This window comes from Rhopilema esculentum, chromosome 8 (genome assembly GCF_057945365.1).
Source record: "Rhopilema esculentum isolate cy_ngs chromosome 8, ASM5794536v1, whole genome shotgun sequence".
NCBI classification, from domain to species: domain Eukaryota; kingdom Metazoa; phylum Cnidaria; class Scyphozoa; order Rhizostomeae; family Rhizostomatidae; genus Rhopilema; species Rhopilema esculentum.
In genome coordinates this window covers 8,647,990-8,671,192 of record NC_142822.1, presented here as the reverse complement: position 1 = coordinate 8,671,192, position 23,203 = coordinate 8,647,990, and the positions used below count along the sequence as shown (strand labels likewise).

Below are 23,203 nucleotides of genomic sequence, written 5' to 3'. Positions count from 1 at the left end.
TAGATCGATCTGAAAAGATGTTATACTTAATTGGGTTAGGCCTTGGCGATGCAAAAGATATAACCGTAAAGGGGCTTGAAATTGTGAAAAGCGCAGAGAGGGTGTATCTTGAGGCATATACTTCAATACTAACTGTTGGAAAAGAGGAGCTTGTAAGTTTTTCATTTTCGCCGGGCGGAGATTTGTGTTGTCATAGATTACCCAACTCACGAATTAACATAATTTGCTAGTTGCGAGTGTGTGTAATCTATTTTAAAGTCTTATATTAAATTATTAAAGGTAAAAAAGAATTTAAATCCATTCGCACCGGGCATTCAAATACTTTTGCTTTGCCCCTGCCCCTCTCTATTTTGAGACCACACCACATCTATATCATGTACCGTAAAAGCTCTATTAAGCCCCCTCTCTATCAAGCCCCCCTTTCTATTAAGCCCCCTCTCTTTTAAGCCCCCTCTCTATTAAGCCCCCTTAGTAGTCAGTGTTTTGTTTTGAAGATTTCCAAGGGTTATCAATTTATCATGGTGATGTTGATGAAAATGAGGACCTTATGATTGATTGATTCAACTTTCGAAGCTGCTAGCAAAGTTTTTTGAAAACATTTGTATGCCTTTTTCATAACAAAAATGACCAAGGGTATTTTCAAAACTTTTTTCACTTCAAATTTTTAATAAGTCCCTTCTCTCTAATATGCCCCCTCTCTTTTAAGCCCCCCCACTAGGACTGAAAAAATAAAAAAGCCCCCCCCCCCAAGGGCTCAATAGAGCTTTGACAGAAGCTGCGATTTTCAGTTTTGAAATAGAAGTGGATCTTAAAATAATGTGATCTTTCTTTTTGCTAATAATATTGGACTTAAAAATCCAATCTGTTTACATAACTAAATAATGATTGGCATATGTTTTCCACTGATTATGATTATCAAATTTCAATAATCAAAGGAAAATAGTAAAATAATTGATTGAATTTTGAAAAATGCAAAACCCTGGAATTTCTTGATTCTCTGTGTTGTAGTTGGCTGTAATTGTTGGTTGGTTGTTGGTATCTTTGAAAATAATTCAAATGTCACATAAGCTCTTTAAATGAGATAGCTTTAAAATTCAATTTTTACCCAGAATGAAAAATTGCACTATAAAAAAAGTTGAATATTGTAAACTAGAAACATTACCTCTTTTGCATGCAGTTTGAAGGACTACCAAACTTAACCCTTTTTCAATTTGGTTTCATGTCTTTCTTCAATGATTTTAACAACTATCTTGATTTCTCAAAATTAATCTGATATTTGCCTCTGGCTTTATGCTGAGAAGTGAATGCTTCAACTCTCTAAATTTGTCAATATTTTGTTTGAATTTCAAAGGAGTTAGAGAATTGCCCAAATCACACTTATGAAATTAAAGCATTGGTTGAATTAAACTTTATCAATCTAACTATTAAAAATTATTTAGCTTTTGCATACACTTGATTTTCCTTTTCAGGAAAAGTACTATGGAAGAGAGATTATATTAGCAGATAGAACCTTAGTAGAGCAAGATGCAGGTACTCTAGTTTTTATTTTGGCCACTTCTAGGAACATTTATAATTTACAGGTTGTTTTGGGTTGTCAAGTAGCCCTATCATTACTATCGATTTCATCAAAAAAACATCTTCAGGAAAAATGCTTTCTGGTACCTTGAGCATTTCATTTTAGATGGAGCAGTTCTGTTAACAACATCTTCTTTCAAGGTTTTTTAATCTTAGGATTTTGTTTTTGCTTCTTTGGCAAAGGTTGCACAAATTTTGACATTACACAGGGTTTTTCTCATTTCAAAGTTTTGAAAAATAGCAAATGAATGTCTCTATTCCCAATAACTTTTGCTGAAAATGACTTATTCAACATAGTATCTTAAAAGGATACTCTGTTTTTAGCTTTGGGCTTATCATACTTGCAAGATTTGGTTATTTTGCTTTGAAAATGCTTTCCCTCCAAAAATTGAAGATGTAGAGGTTTGCTTGCGATGTTGCAAGTTGTCCAAAATGTTTGTTTTTGGGGAATTCTTTGGATGTGTACCTTGAAATCTTGCTCCATTAAGTCAGAAACCTAAGCTGTTCAAAAGCTTGACAACTTAAGCTTAAAGGAGTGTGCTTTCTATAGCCTACTATACAGGAATGAGTTTTACAGGTCATTACATAATACTCTGAGAAGAAGCAATACAATAATTGCCAGTGATCTCTTCCATCAAGAGACCACTGGGTCAGTTTGTCATTTTGGTAGTCCTTGCAACTACTACCTTTTCTATTCTATTTGACTGTTCATTTTCATCAGGAAAGATATATAAAGAAAGCAGGACTGTAATATAATAAAGGTAAATAAAAGTCGATTCAGAAATGTGCCTGCAGAAATTCCTGAGAATGAACTTTTTTGCCTGTGAGTGCAGCTCGCACAGATTAACGTGGTGTGCCTTACACTGTCTCAGTTATCCTGGCTTCATGAAACCCAGCAGAAAGTATGTTGCTTTTTGCCTGTTTTTAAGACAATTTGCAAATTTTGTTAATTGTTGATTTTCTTTTTGTGTTGTAGAGTCAATTCTCCAGGATACAGAAACCAAAGATGTTGCTTTTCTTGTAGTAGGGGACCCATTTGGGTAAGTTTAACATATAAACAACACATATTTTTATCTTAATGGATAAATTCAAAGTGTTGTTATTTAATGCATACATTACAGCCTAAATGAACTGAAAAAATTGGGGTTTATATCTTAAAGCCCTTGTGGTATTGCTTTAAAATGCATGTTTGAGCAAAAGCAGACACCTGTTTAATCAAATTATATTGCTTGAAAATTGCTTAAAGTCAAATGCATTGGTGTATCAGTATAAAAATGGACCTTTGATATGGAGACACATTTAAGATGACAATGCATTATTTTTTTCAGAGCAACTACACATACTGACCTTATTATTCGAGCTAAAGAGAGGGGTATTCAATACAAAGTTATACATAACGCTTCTATACTTAATGCAGCTGGCTGTTGCGGCCTTCAGGTGAATACATTTTACTGTAAGCTTTTCAATGCTGTGGGTGACATAATGTGCAGGGAAGGATTTAAGCAGCAAAGAATTGAGAGAGGGGGGGTGTTAACAAATTATTGGATTTTGGTGCCACAACCTTCGGGTGACTTGAAAATGATTGGGGGCCCTTTTTTAAAAAATCATTGTTTAACTACGGGTTAAAGCAGACAAGAAGATCAATATAAATTTTGCATTTTCTTGTTACTACTGACCATCAAAAAATGTATTTTACCAAAGCAAAGCAAAATTTACCGAAGGACACAAAATATTGGGGGGTGTCGTACCCCCTACTCCACCAGTGAATCCATCCCTGATAGTGTGTGAAATCCTTAAAGCAGGCCACTCATCTTAAGGTGCCTGATTGCATGCCCGGCCCTCTCCAGGCACCTAGGTGAGACTGAGACAAGGTAAGCATTTTGTGATGCACCAGCTTCCCATAAAGTAGCAATATCATACGCCTCTGCCATTGGCATTTTTTAAAGATAACATTTTTATAAGAAACTTTGTCTTGTTTCCCCGGGAATTTTCTATAACACAGTGGCGGAAATTGAACATTTGTTCTGGGGGATGGGGGCAAAGACACTTATTAAACCAGCAAAAACTTTGCTCGCGTTTCTAGCAGGAATCTAGTCGTAAAATTTAAACAGGGGGAGGGGGACTCTATGAAATTGCTAAGTTGTTCTTTTCATATAATAATTGCAATTTGAGCATGACAAGGGTCGATGTTTTCCCAATCATGGGTTGAGCAGCAAGGTACATTGATTGTTTGAGCGGGCAGCTGAGATCAGAACATTGATACCATTGAAAGAGCCGGGGGAAACTTCATTGCAAGTGAGGAGGCAAAATGTTTATATTGCTCAGGGGTTTAGTGAAAGCCGCCAGCATGGTTGGCGACGAAAAAAATTTTTGTCCGCAAAAATTCGATCGTCTCCCCACATCCGCACAAATTCCGCCACTGCTAGAACACTTGAGATATGCTTTCTAGTCGTTTTTTCCTTACCTTCTCAGCTCAATATTTGACATCGTTTGCTTACTTTCTCAGCTAAACCACTCTATTTGAGATCATTTGCGATCTGTTTAGCTATATATTTTTTTACTTTGTGCACACATTTATATAGGAGCAATATTTTCCTTATAGCTCTATAGTTTTGGAGAAACTGTATCCATCGTGATGTGGGAAGATGAGTGGACGCCAGAAAGTTTCTATGATAAGATTGTTGCTAACAAAGAAAGGGGACTTCATACACTTTGTCTTCTAGGTATGCATGCACAGTCTTAATTGAAAGTTGATAGAACAGCAATTGCCATGTGAATGCATACTTTTGCCTCTTACATAAATTGCAAAGTTTATATTAGTATTGCTGTTTTTATTATAATAATTATATCTAATATTTTATACCCCATTTTATTTGTGGTCACATCAGTTCCAACTTTTCCCAGTTGCCAAACTGTTCATAAAATTTTCCTCGATTTCGATATTCAGAAAAATTGTTTAGATTTTCTCTTTGATCATACTTTTATATGATACAGAAAACTAATAAATTTTTTTGTCAAATATAGACATAAAAATGAAAGAACAAAGTGTTGAAAACATGATGAAGTAAGTTCTTATTCTCACTAAAACAATACCAGTTTTCTTCAATTTCTTTTTCAAATGTTTAATAGTAAACAAGCAAATGAGAGCTGAATGTGGTTATTATAAGCCTAAAATCTATGTGTATATGATAGAGCCACAGCCACAACCTGGGTTCCAATACTTGATTTGATAAATTCAGTTTCCCAGAAATTTTTTCGACTAGGCAGACAAATTTTCTCTAAAAACGAAATGACACTCGGTAAACTGCAAGATTTGATATTTATGATACTCGAAGGAGATTACATCTCTCCCCGCCTCGTGCTCCGAACCCTGCAAATACAGTAAATTTACAATGCAGTCAATTTGGAGAGCGTCGTGTTAAGAAGGCCCAGGTAGGGGGTACTCAAATATATTTATGATTGGGGTGCTCAAGCTGTTGTATGATGCTTTCTCGTCATGTTTCCCGGAGCCCCGCGATCCAAATAGAGTTTTACTGTATCCTTCACTATATCACAATATTACAACTAAAACACCTTTAGTGAATCACCTTTCTGGAAACCACAAGGTTAATGATTTTTTTTCACTAATGACTTTCCTAGACGAAAGAAAATCTACGAACCTCCAAGATTTCTTGCGTGTGCAGATGCAATTAAACAGCTATTGACTATATCAGAAAAAAGGAACTCTACCAATAAAACAGGTGAGCAATGATATGAAATATCCTATTAAAGACGATCGACAAATAGTTAAGCGGCCAAATACATCAATCAGCGATTGCAAATTGAATAGTTGGCCTTTTTCTTTCCTCTTATGTTCTTGCTCATTCTGCTCCATCTTTCTTCATATTGTATTCCTTTTTCTTTTCTCTTCTATTTTTGTTATATCTTCCTGTTTGTCTCAAGCTATTTCTCTCCTTTATTTTCCCTTTATCTGTAAACAGTTGTTTGTTGTTTTCGGTCTTTTGACTTCGCATTTCTTCTTCATCTGATTCACGCTATGAGTGTGAAGTGAATTTCTACCTTTCGATCTCTCCCCTTCCTTGTTAATTTTTCAGTCTTTGTTGAATGCTTTCTGTAGGAAGTCTCCTGCCACCTGATCACAATTCGGGGCTGGAGACAGAGTAGTAACTAAAATATGTCGCTTTCTCTCTAAAATCGACATGTTAGAATCACCAACCGCTTCGAATTCTGAAGATCTTATTCTAAAGATTCCAATTCGAAGAAAAAAGGACTATATTTAAGTTCTGCTAAATAGATAGAATATACTCTAACCCGCACACATCAAGATGACTAAGAGAACATTTATTAAAGAGGAAAAACTAAACATTCTTATTCCTTCTGTTATTGATTCTTCCCCCCTTTCTCTTTATTTGTCCATAATCACAATTTCTTTCTCCTTTACTTCTCAGCGCCCAACACGATGCTTCGCGATTGCTGTCTTTCTGGTGTACTGTTAATCTTGTATTTTCTCTTTTTTACATCTTTGGCTTCTCTTTTATGTCTCTTTTAAACACTTGTCTGTAGCCTGCATGCAGACTTTACTTTGTGTTGCGAAGGAGAGCCAAGACGGAAGTCTCCTTCGCTCCGGAAGCTAAAGTCTGCACGCAGGCTAATTTGTCTACTCCCTCTCTTTCCTCATATCCTTTTGCAATTTTCTCCAATGCAACTAATAGACATTGGATTGGAAGCATTTCAAAAGTGGAGAAGGGGGGGGGGGCATATATGCTGATAAGATGGAACTTCATTAGCTGCGAATAGACACATTTCCTTTGTGTTTTAAAAGGGGCCGTGCTCCCTATTTCCTCCGTTTCAAAAATCTATCCTTCAACTTATTCCTTTTTTTTATTTCTCAGCTTGTCCAGTTCAGTCTGATCCTGTCCCTGTTCTTTTGTCTTTTTCCTTCCTTTTTCGGTGTTCACACTGAAAAAGGAGCCTATCCAATACGCACCGTATTCAAAAGTATCCTAACTTATTTGCGTTTGCAATTGACTCTGTCTTCGTAGCAGAGCAGTGTGAGCACAAGGAAAAAACGGGCAAGTTTTACTCAGTTTTCATATGATAACGGAGAAATGTGAACGGGGCCTTTATTCTTGACCAATACTTTGAAAAGAGAATGTAACAGCAATTTGCCGTAGCCCTTAATGTTGGACGATTCACCATTTTCAGATATCAGTCCGGACACCTTATGCATCGGACTTGCACGTGTGGGTTGGGATTCGCAAAAGATAATAGCTGGAACGATGTCTCAGGTCAAAGATTACGACCTTGGTCCACCCATCCATTCCCTAGTTATTCCAGGGAAAATGCACTTTTTGGAGGCCGATATGGTTAAGCAGTTCGCAGTAGATCCTGATGTTTTTACTTGCACCTGAGGAGATTTGACCTGACAAGCTCAGGTAAGTCTACCTTTTTCCATCACAAATTTTATCTATAGCTTGCTGTTAATGGTATTACCTCACCTTGGAAACGGTATAAGCACTGATAAGATAATCCAATAACTTTAAGTTGTTTTCTTGCATACATTCTATGTGACGTCCACGCTGTTTTTATAGGCTAGGTTGATCTCCACTTTGTCAATTTACTAACCATCCTTGGCGTTTTTGTATTAAGCAGTATTTACTTGCAAGCACTTGGCCTAAATGCAAAGTATGACAAAAAACATCGTTCACCGAAGCAGGCCTAGTAATTTGAGGAGATCCATAGCTCTTGCTACCCTCCAGGCTCGCAACAAATGCTGGGGAGGAGCTGCAGATTGCTCTCCTAAATTGCTCTGAAAAGCGAATTGCTCGCCTTGGAAAGAAAATAATTTTTCCTTTGTTTGTATTCTTTTTTACAAATAGACCATCTTGAAATTACTAGGAGAGCTGTTTACTGCTCCACTGCTAAAAGTCTCGTGGCCAGGCCTGCACCGGAGGAGACAACGTATGCAAAACCCTATTTATAAAATTGTAAAAATAAGTTTATTTACAGTCTTATTAAGGCAACTTTAAATTTTTGGCTTTTAGAGAGGGGGTGGAGGGAGGGGCGAATACTGTATAGGAGCTTTTATTAGAGAGGAATTTGCATTATATTTAAACTTTTTGTTTAAACTTTATATTTAAACTTAAACAATATATTTTTAAATCAATCGACGCTAAATCTGAACAGTACAGAATATTATCAGTTGTTGAAATCTCCTCCTCTTCTTTATCTGAGTCAATTGTAGTTGTTAGATTCTGCTCCAAATCGGAATAAGCTTTTTCAAATAGATCCTCTTTATCGTTTTCATCGCAATATTCGACTGTTTTCAGTTTTCCATATCCTACACAGCTTATTTTCCTCTTTGAAGCAAATTTTCCACTTTGAAATAATTATTTTCCTCTTTGAAACAATTTATTTTATTTATTTATTATGTGAACCCATTAGTCGACAATAACAAAACACAACATCAAAATCACTTTATGATAAAATTTTTTCGATAAAGGCGCGAAACGTATATTTTTTGCAATATTTCCAATAAGAGCCTTGGGCGTTTATAGAAGTATGAGTGTTTATTTAATTTGGATTTAAGAGGGTGTTTAGTTAAGATGGGCGTTAATGAGCGAGAGAGGACGTTTGATAGATCAAATAGGGTGTAATCTTCCGTTTAGCGCACAATTTTGAACACATGGTTCGGCCCAACGGATGTATGGCCAACCTAAAGCACACAAGGAAATTTTCCCGCTCTGGCCTTTTTTGCGATTGACTCTTCTCAACATGAAGTAACTATCCGAACTTTTTAGAACCGGACCATGCATTTAAATAATAGCTTTTTATGCAGCTCTTTTTATTCATCTTTGCCCAGTTTGTACAATACCTAGATTTTGAAGCCGAAAATGTTTATTTATTCCTTTGACACCAGTTGAAAGTTGTTTAGCATGTGATTACAGCCTTTCTGTGCTACTTTCAAATTGTTTTGCTTAAAACTCATGTGACGTGATTCCCCAATCAACAAACCTAACTCAAAGTCTCTCCAACTTTTTTCGGCGTTGTGTTGTTGAACTATCAATAAACCTTCCCCTAATTACATCATGCCGCAATGCATTCTGGTACTTGTAGTTAAACCCGCGAACTTTTGTTTACGTTTTGTACGGCGATCGGACGGAGTTCTGTTATTATTCAAAGCTGTTTGCTCAAATTATCAAACAAATAATGGAAAATACGGCAGAATGTACCGAACAGCACATCCCTAGTTTTTCACAAAGCTCTTGCTTGGGAAACTGTTATTTCTTGTGAAGGCTAAGGTTTGTCCTTCAATTTAAGCATATAGTATTAATGAAGATCTGTTTCCAATCTGATGGGAAAATATCCAGCACCCTGCTAAGAATGATGAATTTATTTGTTTATACTGCAGCAATTTGTCTAATGTAGTATAATCTTGTAAATTGGTTTGAAATTTAAAGTGGATAACCCTTGTAAATGGCTTTCAAGCAAGCTGTAGTACAACTGCTGGTTCAAAATTTTTTTTGAAAACAGTTTTCGTGCATCCAATTTGAACATTTGTCCACTTTTTCCACATAATGGCACAAGCGTAACTGGGAACTCAAAGCCCCTTCCGAAATCAAAACTACCTAATACTAGAAGCATTATCCCCTTGGTCCTATATATTTCGCTTTTTCGTTCGTTTGGCCTAGGCCTTATCACATCGTTGCTCGCTGTCAAATTGCCGTCGGAACGACGTCGAACGTCGGAATGAACGTCGGAACGTCTGCAGCGCTGGTTTCCAGGCAAGAGCTTTGTGAAAACCTTTAGATGTGCTTCTCGCTATATTCTGCCGTATTTTCCATGGTTTGTTTGATTATTCAAGCAAAGAGCGTTGGATAATAACAGAACTTCGCCTGATCGCCGTACAAAACATAAACAAATATTCGCGGGTTAAACTACATGTACCAGAATGCATTGCGCCATGACGTAATTTGGAGAAAGGTCTATTATTTACAGATACTACCAATGGGATTGATCCAAGAAGGTCAGGGATGCTATCCCTGGTTCCCCGAGTCATGCCCGAAACATCAGAAGCTCTTCCTATGCTCATTCTTTCCAAATCTATTTGCCTATTTCCCGAACATTCTCAAACTTTGAAACTCTTTACACTCTTCTTGCAAAACAGACTTCGATAACCTTTCTTCTTTCAAAACCGAGGTAAGCAACTTAATTTAATTTGGATGAAATCCTTACCAAAAGGATGAAATCTAGCATAGAAGGTCTTATCTTTGACTGGAAGATTGGTAGTCTAGTTTACGTAATGAAATTTCAATTATCATTGACTCATAAATGTATTCAGACTGTTCATTGTTCCTTAATTAAACATTTGACCTCCTGTATAGGAAATATTGTTTTCTGTAGACCGGTTTTGTGCCCATACGCCTTTATTGTCGTTTTTGGAATATTCTTGGTCTGCACGAAGTATTTTGTTACCAGTGTGAGTCCCTACAGTCTATGTCATAGAGAAGGGCAACATGCGGCCCATTAACAAAATCAGGCCCCTCTGCATTTTCATGGCCCTTTCCAAAAGGAGCTAATTGAAATTCAAAAAAAAATTGAGAGTTTTCAGAAAAGGTTTTTTGAAAATGACGTCTTGGAAATAGAACCGTCTATACCGAATAATTAAGAAACCATAGTACTGATCACTCTCCACCCACACGCTCATTACTGGCCGATATTGATTGGAAGATGGGTTAAGCCACTTTTATTTCCGCCGATTGCCTTTAAGTGGGTGGGTGGGCCCCTCACAATCTTTCTAATTTAGCAAATATGTAGGTGCTGCTTGTTTTGTTCCTATTGAGTTCCATCTTTGTTCAAAACCAAAGTTTCTTGGTACTGTTCCACTCACTTCTGATGCACAACATTTTTATTTTCGATGTCTACTCCTAGGATTGGCTTTCATTTCAAAACTTTACAAATGTGCATCACTTTCTCTGTTTAAATCATATCTCTTCCATATAACACTATTTGTAACATTATTTTGGAAAACCGACTGAGTTTTTGGGACCTAAAAACTAGTTCTGTATCCTCCTGTGTTTTTGGCACTTAGAAACTCCTTTTGAGTCCTCCTCTGTGTGTATTAGACCTCAGATAGTAAACCGAATCTGCACATAGTGCACAATGTCCAGGTGTAGATTACGCGAGAGAAAGATAGGGGCATCTGATTGGCTCCTTGCTTGTATCCAATCAGTAAGCTCAGGCGATCTTGCTTTCCCAACGTGATTTTGATTCTCGATTGAATATCATAATTTGATTGTCATTTAATTATCTGAATAAATTTATTTTTTTGCTCATCTGTGGGTAATTTCGGAGAGAATGGGGTGAAGTTTACACGATCTACCATATAGCAATAAAGTAAGAAGCAAATTGAATGGATTGACAAGAAAGCAAATTGATTCTCTGTTGGTCTTGGACGTTACATTTTCCCTTGTCATTTGCTCAACTCAATTGTGTTTTATCATTATACGAGAAAATGCATGGGTTTTTTTTAGAGGATTGTATTATAAATTCACATTGGAATAATTCTCTCCCCAAATATGTTTCAGGAGATATTAAGTATGTATAGTGAAATCCATGATCAATATACATATATATATATTGAAGAGAATCGATTATGTCAAGTGATTGGTGACATCCAATTTAACGCATCGAAAGAAAGAGTAGGAAGAAGTAGACACGATTCGAGGATGGACACTTAACGCTTGTAATAAATTCCCTCTTGGAATATGTTAGATCAATGTAAATTTCGCCGCATCGAGGATTCTTTACTCGTGTAATTATAATGGAACACTCGCTGTATTTTTTCGCCTTTATCTTTTAAGATATTTGATATGTTTCGCCTCTATTCGAGAGGATCATTCACTTGATCCCCCACATATATATACATGGCTACGTTAAACAGTATATGGTATTGCGGTCCAAAGGAGGATAGGCGGTCCAAAACCCAAAAACATGTATTTCAATGATGTGACACATATAATGTGTTGTTATTCTTTATCAATATTTTTGAAGTTTCTAAGGCTGTAGTTTTAACTTATTGTTCCTGGGGCAAGCCCTCGGACACCCTTCTTTCGCTCTTTTAGCTACAACAACACCACTATCTCAAACTTGTCTTTAGAGACTTAAAAGTGTATAATTGCCCTCCCTCAATGTTTTGGAGGCTGCTAAGGCCCTGCTTTTAGGATAACCCCAAAACCAAACCCCTCGAAGAACTCTTCGAAATTTGTGCAGTTTAATGTTTGCTGGTTTTTGTAAAGATCAGAACCCAGTTTGGTTTTGAGCTTTTTGGCAGTGCGCTGTGAACTAACGAAAGGTATTCTTTATTAACGTTCCTATTTTTTCTTGCCACAAGACAAGATTTGACAAGACAAGACAAGACAAGACAAGACAAGACAAGACAAGACAAGACAAGACAAGACAAGACAAGACAAGACAAGACAAGACAAGACAAGACAAGACAAGACAAGACAAGACAAGACAAGACAAGACAAGACAAGACAAGACAAGACAAGACAAGACAAGACAAGACAAGACAAGACAAGACAAGACAAGACAAGACAAGACAAGAGAAGACAAGACAAGACAAGACAAGACAAGACAAGGCAAGGCAAGACAAGACAAGACAAGACAAGACAAGACAAGACAAGACAAGACAAGACAAGACAAGACAAGACAAGACAAGACAATACAAGGCAATACAAGGCAATACAAGGCAATACAATACAAGATCCAAGAACAGCTTCAAAGATGCATGGGTAACTCACAAGTTTAGTCTTGGATAATTTTCATATATAAACTAGTCAAAATTACGACTCTCGCAAAGTTACGAGTCTCACAAAGAAGAGGCGTCAAATCGTAGGCATTGTACAAGCTTAGCAGTCCATTATTAATAACTGGCATTCGCCCTATAAAGTTCAGTTACAGCTGCACTCTTCAATTACCATTCCAGAAATTTTCTTCGAGAAAACAAATTTTCCGTCTTTGAGGAGTACTGTCAGTGCGCTAGTCTTTGTTGCAGTGCAGCAAAATTTAACCAATCCGGACTTTTCATTTCGATTCCGGAACGAATTGTAGTCTTTTACTACATTAACTCTGGTAGACGTATGCCTACTGAATGTGCCACATTGACCCGTGCAAACATAAGCATCGAAACTAGCCGGTGCAAGGATGATATTGGCGTAGCCGATATCTTTGAAGCTGATCTTCAGTGGTGCCCTGCAGCAGCGTCGCTGGCTTCCGGTTCCGCAATCAATGCCACGCTTTCGTCGTGGTTTTCTTATCGCCTGGATGTGTAATACTGGCAAGATGTCCTTCTGCATGTTCGGGGTTGATTGTTGTAGGGTGAGTTTAAGAAAGGCGTGCCTGAAAATTCCAATTTTCATTTCAAATATTTGTAAATTTTAAATTTAATATAATTATTTTTTTTAAACTGACCAATTTAAACAAATTTTTAAACTAGGTAAAACAGTTTAAAATGCCTGATTTACAATAAAACACTATCTCAAGGCTGTGAAAATAGAGTAAAAAAGTAATAAAAGCTACACTGCCGTCTTTAGTTGCTATGAGAAATTTCCAGAAATGGTGTAAATTTGATCGCTTCTACAAAATTGTTCCAGAGTAAGGTATCAAATAAATTTTCGGCCATAGACCGTTTTCGATAACGATCACCTTTTGTTTTTTGTGACTTGCTACCACATTTTGGAACATAAATTCAAATGCAGTGCAAAATTATCTTTGCAGCGACAAATAGAAATATTTCTTGGTATACTTAAAGCCTCTTAAGCAACCGGCATGCTTTGCGGTAGATGTTATATTACCCGAGATGAAAAGGACTATATCTTGTAATTTTTGAAAATAAAGTCGCAAAGCGTGCCGGTTGCGCAAGAGCCTTTAAGGGGATATTCAATAATTATGTCACGCCTGGGGGTTAAGCTGAATTCACACTAGACGCTTTTTTGACGCTGCCAATATTAGGTGCGCGTTGCATCATGATGATCCAGCTTTGACGCTTCAGAACAACAGCTGACAAGGTCGCGAATCATATCAACAAGGAATGTTTGATCGAAGCACTCAGAAATATCCGTTTTTATACGATGCAAAGAAGGAGGAATTTAAAGACGAGTGTTGTAAAGACGAGCAAGCTTCATGGCAATTAAATTTAGGATAATTTATTTAATGGAAAGGATGACTATCGTATTTTTATTTGTTCATTAGCTCTAAAGAGAAATTTGATCGTTGAATTTCTATTGACTCAGTGGTTTTCATACAAGGGCCTTCGAGGCTGCCAGTAAAAAAGCAGAAATAAATCGAATTTGCAAGGCCAAAACAAGCAGAACCGTATCAAGACGTAACGCGTGATGACGCATTAGATGTCAATACTCCAATGCGCTTTTACCCAACACAAAATAACGCATCGTGACACGACGCATCGTGACGCGACGCATCGTGACGCGACGCATCGTGACGCGACGCATCGTGACGCGACGCATCGTGACGCGACGCATCGTGACGCAACGCATCGTGACGCAACGCATCGTCAAGCATAGGTGGTACTTGATTCAAGCTCGTGGCATCACAGTAACAAAATATGCCTGCCGCCAAAGATAATTGCTTTGTGCGATGGCGTTTCAAGAGCACGTATGGCATGCTGTTGACATGTTAAAGGCAATATGTCTCGTTGTGGATTGGTTAACGAGAACAATAGCTGGAACAATAGCCTAAACACAATTCCAGCGCTCTGCCATATTTTTTACAATGCGATAAATTAAAGGGGGACTGGAAACAATAAAAATATCTTTGTTCTTATAATCAATCAACGTCGTGACAGATTGCCTTTAACATAACGTATACATACTGTGCTGTTTTTTAGAAATTAATTTTTTGTTTTGTTGTTACTTTCTGTAGCTCAAAAAAATATTTTGAAGAGTGGTGACTGGTGAGTTTGTACTGAGCGTGACGTAACGGAAGAGGGTCTTGTGAACAAACATGACGAAGCGTGGTGATGTGAGCAATAATAATAATCAATTTATTTAAAGTTGGCGCTTTAAAAAGATTGTTTATTGCTATTGCCCCCATCACAATTTTAGCGTGACGTGATTATTGAACAGCCCCTTATACGTTTATACGTGCAAGCACTTGATTTGCCTTTGTCCTGATAGTATCACAGCGATGGACACCAAGCACAGGCGGTTTTAGGGTCTGCGGGACCGGGGACGAAAACGTCTGTGGGACCCTTGTTCTTTACAATTTTATCTTTTTCATTGGGTTGGTGCGGGTTTCGGCCTTGACCCTCCCCTAAAACCGCCACTGCTTTTTTATATCTAACCCTATTATATAAATTTACCTTCATTATTTACTTCGGTATTTTTACATTACCAGAAGACTTTTCATTACCAGAACATTACCAGATCACTTTCCCTTGAGATCATACTCTGATGCCGTTATCGTCGATAAAGCCACGTGACTTTGGGTTTCCAACTACGTCACCAACTCTTGTAACACTTTGGATTCGGAAGCCAGACAGGCATCCCTTTCCCATACATTTAAAGCTGCCATGAGATGATTTTTTATTAATGCCTTATAATTTTTTAACATTGCAGCTAGATATTGTTGTATTTACCCGGTATTTAAATAGACCATTTTGAACCTTGATGAAACCAAAATCAATCACAAAGTTGACGACAGGCTTATCTCATTAGATGATTTTTCTCTTTGTAGATATGATAGGAGTAGGCGAGGTGGTGGTGTTGCTCTCTATATCAGAAATACAGTCAGGTTTAAACCCCGGGTAGATCTTCCTAATAAATCGCTTGAGTTGATTTGCATAGAGGTAGAGCCCCCGAATTCAAATCCGTTCATTGTCATAGCTTGGTATAGACCACCCAGTGAGCCTAATTCTTGCTTTGACAGCCTTCATGAAAACCTGAGCTTTCTTGATGGAGAGGGGAAAGAAATTATTATTCTAGGAGATACTAACTGTGATTTCTGTTATAGAGACAATACTCCGAGCCATATTATGCAGTTATGTGAGCTGTACGACCTTTTTGATATGAAGCAGATTATTAAAGAGCCCACTAGGGTCACGCTAGACAGTTCAACTTTGACTGATCATATAGATTAGTCTTAGTGACCATTATCTTGTATATTGTGTTAGAAAGCTGCGTGGCGGTGCTAAACACCAGCACAAATATATAACATCTCGTCAGTTGAAGAATTTTAATCAAGAGGCTTTCCTCTCAGATTTCTCTGAGGTTAATTGGGAGGCACTCGTAGCTGATGCTCAAGACATTGATGATGCAGTACGCGAGTGGACCCAAATATTTTCGCTTATTCTAGAAAAGCATGCGCCTACATTAAGAAGACGCGTGTCTGATAGATATACGCCTTGGCTGAATGCTGATTATTTCAAATTGGCTAAAATTAAGAGATAAGTTAAAAACTCGAGCTGTAAAAACCAACTCAAAATTGTTGATGGAATCCTACAGGCAAATTCGTAACAGGTTAAATAACATGAAAACACACCTCAAACGCGAGTATTTCTCTGAAAAAATCACGCAGTTTCAAGGTGACCCCAAGAAAACTTGGAAAACCATCAACCAAGTCATTAACAAAAAGTCGAACACTACAGTTGTGCGTAACCTTACTGTAGACGGGCAAACAATTAGGGGTAACAAAGCAATTGCATCTTCAATGAATGAGTACTTCTGCAGCATTGGGAATAAATTAGTGAGAAAATTCCAAAGAAAGCCAATCCACTCTTGTCTGGTGAATACCCGTTTGAAACTCATCCATTAAGTTTTTCTTTTTCGGCCATCATGGCAGATAAATTATCATCAACCTTGAATAAAATGAAGACATCGCATGGTTCAGGTCACGATGGCATTGCGAGCTTTCATTTGAAGATTGCTTTGCCAGTTGTTGGTGGGTCCTTGTGTGATCTCTTCAATAAATCATTGTTTGCAGGAAAATTTCCGGAGGACTGGAAAATAGCGCGTATTGCACCCATCTTCAATAGTGGCGCAAAGGATGACAGGTCGAACTATAGACCAATATCAGTTCTTCCTTTCATATCTAGGCTATTTGAGAAATTAATTTTCAATCAGTTTTATGGATACCTGGATGCGAATAAATCACTATATGAGCATCAGTCGGGTTTTCGACTCTTACACTCGGTAGCCACAGCCCTTCTGGCTAGCACCAATTATTGGTACCTGAATATAGATAAAGGAAAATACACTGGTCTAGTCTTTATTGACTTGAAGAAGGCTTTCGACACGGTCGATCATAAAATCCTACTGGAAAAAATGAATATGTACGGAGTGACCGGCCTGGAACATGACTGGTTCACATCATATTTGGAAAATCGTAAACAATTCTGCAGGGTGGATGGCACCTCCTCTGATGTGAGGGGAATAAATTGTGGAGTTCCCCAAGGCTCTTGTCTTGGTCCACTTGTTCCTGATTTACATCAATGATTTGCCTTTTTCCTTGCAAAAATCTCATGTCAGCATGTATGCTGATGACACGGCCATTTCCCTCTCTTCAAAAAGTATTGGTGACCTTCAAAATGACCTAAACTTAGATCTTTTGAAACTACAGGATTGGCTGCATGCAAATAAACTTTCCTTGAACGTAGTGAAAACGCAGTCACTTGTTATAGGCTCTGGTCCAAACATCCGTAAGATCGAAAGCCAGCCTGATGCTCCACCATCTTTTTCTTTTTCAATAGGTGATCAGAACATTGAAATGATCACCAACACAAGATACTTAGGTGTTCAGATAGACAGTAAGCTCAACTGGGACAAGCATATCGATACTATCAAAACCAAGGCTAATCGAGCCCTTGGACTTATTAAGTATTCTAAGAAATATCTTCCATCTGACATCCTCAACAAAATGTATAGAGGAATTGTTGAGCCCAATTTGAGCTACTGTTGTTCCGTTTGGGGCTGCTGTAATGAATCAAAGCTTGACGTGTTGCAAAAAATCCAAAATAGAGCTGCCAGAATTGTAACTAGCAGCCCATACGATGCGTCTGCTGCTCCGATAATTCAGAATCTTGGCTGGTTAACCATCAGAAATCTTGTAAGAAAGGAGACAGCCACGCTAACTTACAAATCTCTAAATATGCTTGCACCAGACTACTTGAGAAAATTATTCGCAAAATGTTCGGATGATAGAGAACGGTTTCTGCGTTCATCAGAAACTGGTCTTAAGATACCGCTGCTAAAAACAATAAATGGCCAAAAGGATTTTTCTTATCGCGGTCCAAAACTGTGGAATAATCTAGAAAGGGCTACCAAATTGGCCCCCTCCCTGAATACCTTCAAAGAACAACTATAGTCGGGGACAACTTTTATTTCATCTTTACGTTCACTTTTTATAGCCTTAGTATTATTAAATATTGTAAATTACGTTTGATTGGTAAATTTCTTTTGTTACTAGTATTTTAACATAGTTATTAGCTCTTATTTTAATCTTATAAACAGGTCAGATTGAAAAACATATTTATGAACTTTTAACCTGTATAAATATTATAGAAAAAACCATCTTGGAGTTCGCGCCGAGACGCCATGACACAACTGGGGCAAAAACCGCGATAAATACGATTGCGGCCCATTTCGAGATTCGTAAATCTCTCTCTAGCTCAAACAAGGTCTAGTGTTAATCAGCGAGATTCGGGTTTTAGTTCTTAAAATATTTTCTTTATTCTGAAGAAGTTTCAGGACCGAACATAATTAAAGAACAGCCTTTACCCACCATCAATTCTCGTTGGTTCACCCCACCTGTGCAGGTCTGTACCAAGGGGTGACATGGGGTGGCATGGGGGTGGCAATGCCACCCTTGAACAAGATAATACCAGCTATTTGCCATCCCGATAATTTTGTCTCTAAATTGCTTAATGGGGGCTTTCATCGTTTTCATTGGGTTGCCATGACAATCTGAATCAAGTTTATACCGACGGAAGGACTTAAGACTTAGGATGTTGCCTGGCGCTCAAACAACTTTAGCTGCTAAGCAAAAACTTGAGAAAGAAAAATTGCTGAAATTTATGCCTGCAACAGGCCTAGGGAGTTTGCCACCCCTGCTCCACAGGCCTGGCTATGGGCTTGCATCTGAGGGACTGGAACTAGCTATTGAACAATAGAATTTCATCATGGTGTCGCGAACTCCGAGATAGTGTATGAAATCCCCTGAAAAGCATTCCAGCTGAACTGACAAGAAATGAGAATGAAAGTTCAAAAATTAGAACTGCTTAGTTGTTGCTAGTGCTGGCTGATTAAACTCTAAAACAGAAATAGAAAACAAATCAGGTCAGAGAGAGACATGTCACAATGTAGGCTATTTTTTGCATTTTCCATGAGATAAATTCTCAATGTTTTCCTTAATTATAAATGCGCTATCAGTCCTTTAAAAGCAGTTTTGCCTGTTGCTTGTATTTAAGGGGAACTAATAGTTACTTCTTATGAACCACTAGAAATCCTTAGTTCAAAGCTGTTTACTTGTAGCCTGAAACTGTAAGTTCTTCAATCTTGAACAATTTAGTAGGAGAAGTTAGTGACAGATTTTTACATGCGACATCCATACCTTAAATGCAGTCTTTGTAAGAGTGTTCCATCGATCGGAAACTTCTGATGAAAGGCCTTAATCATGTTGTAGCATGGCCATCCTTTTTCGTTGTTGTACGTTCGTTGCACGTTGAAAGTAGTCCTTCGTCGAATAAACTTTCCAGAGCTTACTGTAAGGGACCCAGGAATTGTTGTTGCTGCAAATCTCCTTGGAAGGCATAACGCTGCCCATTTTACTTTATTTTCATTCTCGAAATACTTCGCTGGTACTTTAAATCTCAGTATGGTTTTACCAATCATTTCGTGTTTCCCTAATTGGTAAATTGAAAAAAAATCCTTAATAATTTGTTAAAAGCCTCCCGTAAAAACGAGTTAAAAATCTAACATACCTTGCGTACATCGTTCATGCGAACTAAAGCGGGGGGGGGGGGCGGGGGGGGGCGGAGGGGGCAATGCTGGCAAAGTCTTTGAACACTGACATCTTCTTTCAAGGTCGAATTCAGTCATTCGAAAATCTCTAGCTAACCCCTGGGAATAATGTTGGTTTACTGTAGAACGGCAAAGGATATCAGGTAGAGTCTTATTTTGCGTTACTTGAAATTTGTCCGAACTATCAACATCGTTCTAGAGGGAAGGGGCGTGAGTCGTGTAACACCCCCTTAATAAAGACCAATGTTGAAGAAAAGGAGTTTTTTGCCATCTAGGTGTGGCTCGTCGACAAAGTTCCAAACGTCTCAGTAAAAGGTTGGCTGACCCGCATTGTCGACAAATGAGTCGTGGACACTACATCTGAGCACTATAGCTGAGCACTATAGCTGAGTCCCGGCTTAGCAATATAGCTAACGACGGACATTGTACTATCTACTGCTAAATACAAGTTGTATAACTCAATGTTAACAGTTTTGAATCTCTTTTTAGCGTATGTGATGCAGAAATGATTGCAGCGACCTTTGTTTATGCATTGCGCTGGGATGGCGCTAAAGAGGTGGTACTCTTGTTCTTGGACAAGCTTATGAACCCTTTCTGCAATCAATGTATGTTTTTCCGAAACATGTCATGCTATCAGAGAATCTTATAGAATTTGGTAAAAATGTAAAGTCTTATTTGATTTTATAGTTTTTACAAGTTTTTTTAGTTTTGCAATAAAAAACCCGTGTTTATCTGTGCAAAATAGTGACTACTTTGTGTCAACCTGAAGCGCTCCAAAGCGATGTTAAATACATCTCATAGACGTATCTATTCACAAAGAAACAATTTCTTTATAGCCTGGTTATAACTCCTTTTTGATTTCACATGAAAGGCTACATTATAGTCATTTTTATATGATATTCCATAATTTTCTCGGAAGAGTGTCCTAATTATTTTCTGCAAAACAGCTTAACTATTCTGATATAAAACTCTAGCTGTCGCTGTAAATGTAGCCTGGGCCCCAGTCCATAAATGCTATTAAAGCTCATTTTTTTCATACAGCATCTAGAGATGTTAAAGCTCAAACGTTTTGGAGAGGGCAATTAAATTTTTTGCTATTTTGTTGGGATTTGTACAAAAATTTGATGTTTAGCTTTTTATGTTTTCCTTACCTCGCCCCTCCCCTAGATTTCATGTTTAGAATAATTTATTCCCCACTGCAGCTCTTTGAACTGCATAAACGAGCTAAGTAACTATATTTTCGCGGAAGCTTTTCCTATTTTTTATCTAATTAGATAATAATATCATTGAATATCATGACTACATACCAATATTTGCAATAAAAACAATATCTTCGTTGGTTTCCATTTCATCTCTCACTTGCCTGTAGATGCTATTGATTTCTGTTAACTTAAGCAACTTAGCAGTTCTGAGGGATTTCTGTATTGGGTCTTTTCCTAGCTCCCTCCATATTTTGTCCTGTATCTCTAACCATCTTTTCCCCAAGGTGCTGTTTTTACCATTGACTTCGACCATCAACCTACCTCCACTAACATTTTGTATGCTTATGCATAGAAATAAGAGCAAGGTGAAAAATGCTTGCGACATTATTTTGGGTTTCTTAAGGCTTCTGGCTGCGTTAATATTCACCGTACTGGCTAATGGGCACAATGATACCCTGTTAAGCTGCTCTCTACTCTCCGTTGCTGCCTCGATCGATCCAAGTGATTGCTGAGCTCCAGGTCTTTTATTTGGGTGTTGTTGACGTCAAATTCCAAAGAAACACAATTCTTTAGAATACTATATAAGTTTTAAAGAATCTTATCAAAAATCTTGCTTTTTTCCAGCACTCGCTGTCTCTGTACGTTATCGCTACATCTCGCTCCCAGACAGATCCTTTTGTCACACTAAATTTTATAACTAGGTATTATTGATGTCTGCAATGTGCAAAGGCACGATCTTGTGTGTGTCTCTTACAATTGCACTACTCAATGCTTCCCTAGGTACCAGAGCCACAAAATTTCGGGCGAGGAAGTACAAGATATGAGCGGATAAGCGGAGGAGCATCTATCTTAGAAGTAAGAAAAGTTTTTCCTTCTTCTCAGATAGATGCACCTCCAGTTCTATCTTCTATTTCCCTGCTCGAATTTATGTGGCTCTGGTACCCAGGGCACTCCCGAGAGAACACAGCGGTCATACAGTTTTTTTCAAAAAATCAAAGTCCTTCTAGAGATGTCTATATCAAGAAATCTTCTCGTCTTATGGCAGGCCAGTGTTGCCAGATGCTTGTGATGGTTGGTGGCCAAATACTTAACGTTTGACGGCCAAATTCGATTATACAAAAAGCTATATTTTTGCTAGTTTTCTGCTATCTTTTACTTTGGTTCTTGATTCGCTATTTGCAACTTTGAGATTATTTTATCAACATGCTGAATATTTTCTATGCTAAAGTTGTCGTTTTCTTTGTATTTTTGTGGCTTTCACATGCGGCAAAAATTCGGCCAACTTTCGCTTTTTCGGCCAAATTAATTTTTGACGGCCAACAACATTGAAAAACGGCCAGAATAGAGCAACTTGGCCGTCAAAACGGCCAAATGGCAACCCTGTGGCAGGCGAGAGACAGATAACCAACCATCCTTGATTTTGACGTTGTCGTTTTATGCGGGGACCCTGTCTTGAAGACATTGTAAGAAATTTAAACTTAAAATTTAAACTGCAAACATAATTGCTATAGATTTATTCAGATATAATTCGAAGACTTAAACACATATTATGAACAAAAGAGGACCAAGGGATGATCCTTGCAGGACCACACAACAAATATTATTACAATTCAATGTTCCACCCTATATAGATGTCTTGATCAACTGTGTCAAATTCCTTTTTGGGTATAGGACCACACTTATGTATAAATTTGCATCTGTTTTGTTAAACGATTGTATGTTTTACATTACATTGTTGAGGGATGTTCCCTTGTAATTCAAAGATTAGGATCCATGTTACCGATTTTTTAAAAATCACATTTTTCATTTATTTTGATAACTGGTCTTGTTTCTTCAACATTTTTGAGAAAACTGTGGGCACAGAAATAGGTCTGTAGTTACAAAGATTTTCTCTGGATCCAATCACAAATAAATTGTCTGCCGCATCTTTTACTAAATTAGCTTGGATTTTGTTTTGACAAAGCAACTCAACAAAGTTGTTGGAGAATTTGTTTATTTGAACTAAATCCCACTCTTTTACTTGTACTTAACTTAGTTCCTTAAAAATATCTAGCATTAGCTTTCTGGGCTATTTTAAAGCATATACTATCTATGGATGTAATGTTTCTTTACAAAAATATTCCAACGAACGAATAGACACTTATAGTATCAAAGACTGAGCGTCGATCACCACAAGGAGCATTAGAGTAGTTTTAGAAGCGGACGCTCAAACCCCCTTCCTTCGTAAGAGATAACTTCGCCTATTCAGTGGCAAAATTATCAATGATCATTCCATGCTCTCCTTCCAATACAAATATTTTCGTGGGGAATTTTATAAAGCTTGGTAATAGAAAGACGTGTCCCCCAGTTCTCGGCAGGATAAATTATGTATTTCGTCAAAATCTGACA

At 37.7% G+C, this 23,203-nt stretch overlaps 2 protein-coding genes across 6 annotated transcripts in view; one reads left to right on the top strand and one right to left on the bottom strand.

Annotated features, from left to right (window-relative positions):
* Positions 1-17: 17 nt before the first annotated feature.
* Positions 18-23,203, top strand: part of LOC135694383 (diphthine methyl ester synthase) — a 29,581-nt gene continuing 6,395 nt past the window's right edge. Inside the window, exons 1-9 of one of the 5 annotated variants that reach the window (XM_065213092.2) lie at positions 18-152; positions 1,470-1,530; positions 2,552-2,615; positions 2,904-3,012; positions 4,178-4,298; positions 4,600-4,639; positions 5,215-5,315; positions 6,781-7,010; positions 20,103-20,959. In XM_065213092.2, the coding sequence (XP_065069164.2) occupies positions 18-152; positions 1,470-1,530; positions 2,552-2,615; positions 2,904-3,012; positions 4,178-4,298; positions 4,600-4,639; positions 5,215-5,315; positions 6,781-6,986 (837 nt within the window). In that variant the 3' untranslated portion in view covers positions 6,987-7,010; positions 20,103-20,959. The other 4 variants (XM_065213095.2, XM_065213094.2, XM_065213093.2 and 1 more) reach the window with 4 other exon arrangements.
* Positions 12,373-21,356, bottom strand: LOC135694382 (uncharacterized). Its single transcript, XM_065213090.2, has 3 exons — positions 20,921-21,356; positions 19,204-19,495; positions 12,373-12,978 (listed from the first exon to the last, which is right to left on the bottom strand). The coding sequence occupies exons 1-3, from the start codon at positions 21,198-21,200 to the stop codon at positions 12,531-12,533; spliced, it is 1,020 nt and encodes a 339-aa protein (XP_065069162.2). The 5' UTR covers positions 21,201-21,356; the 3' UTR covers positions 12,373-12,530.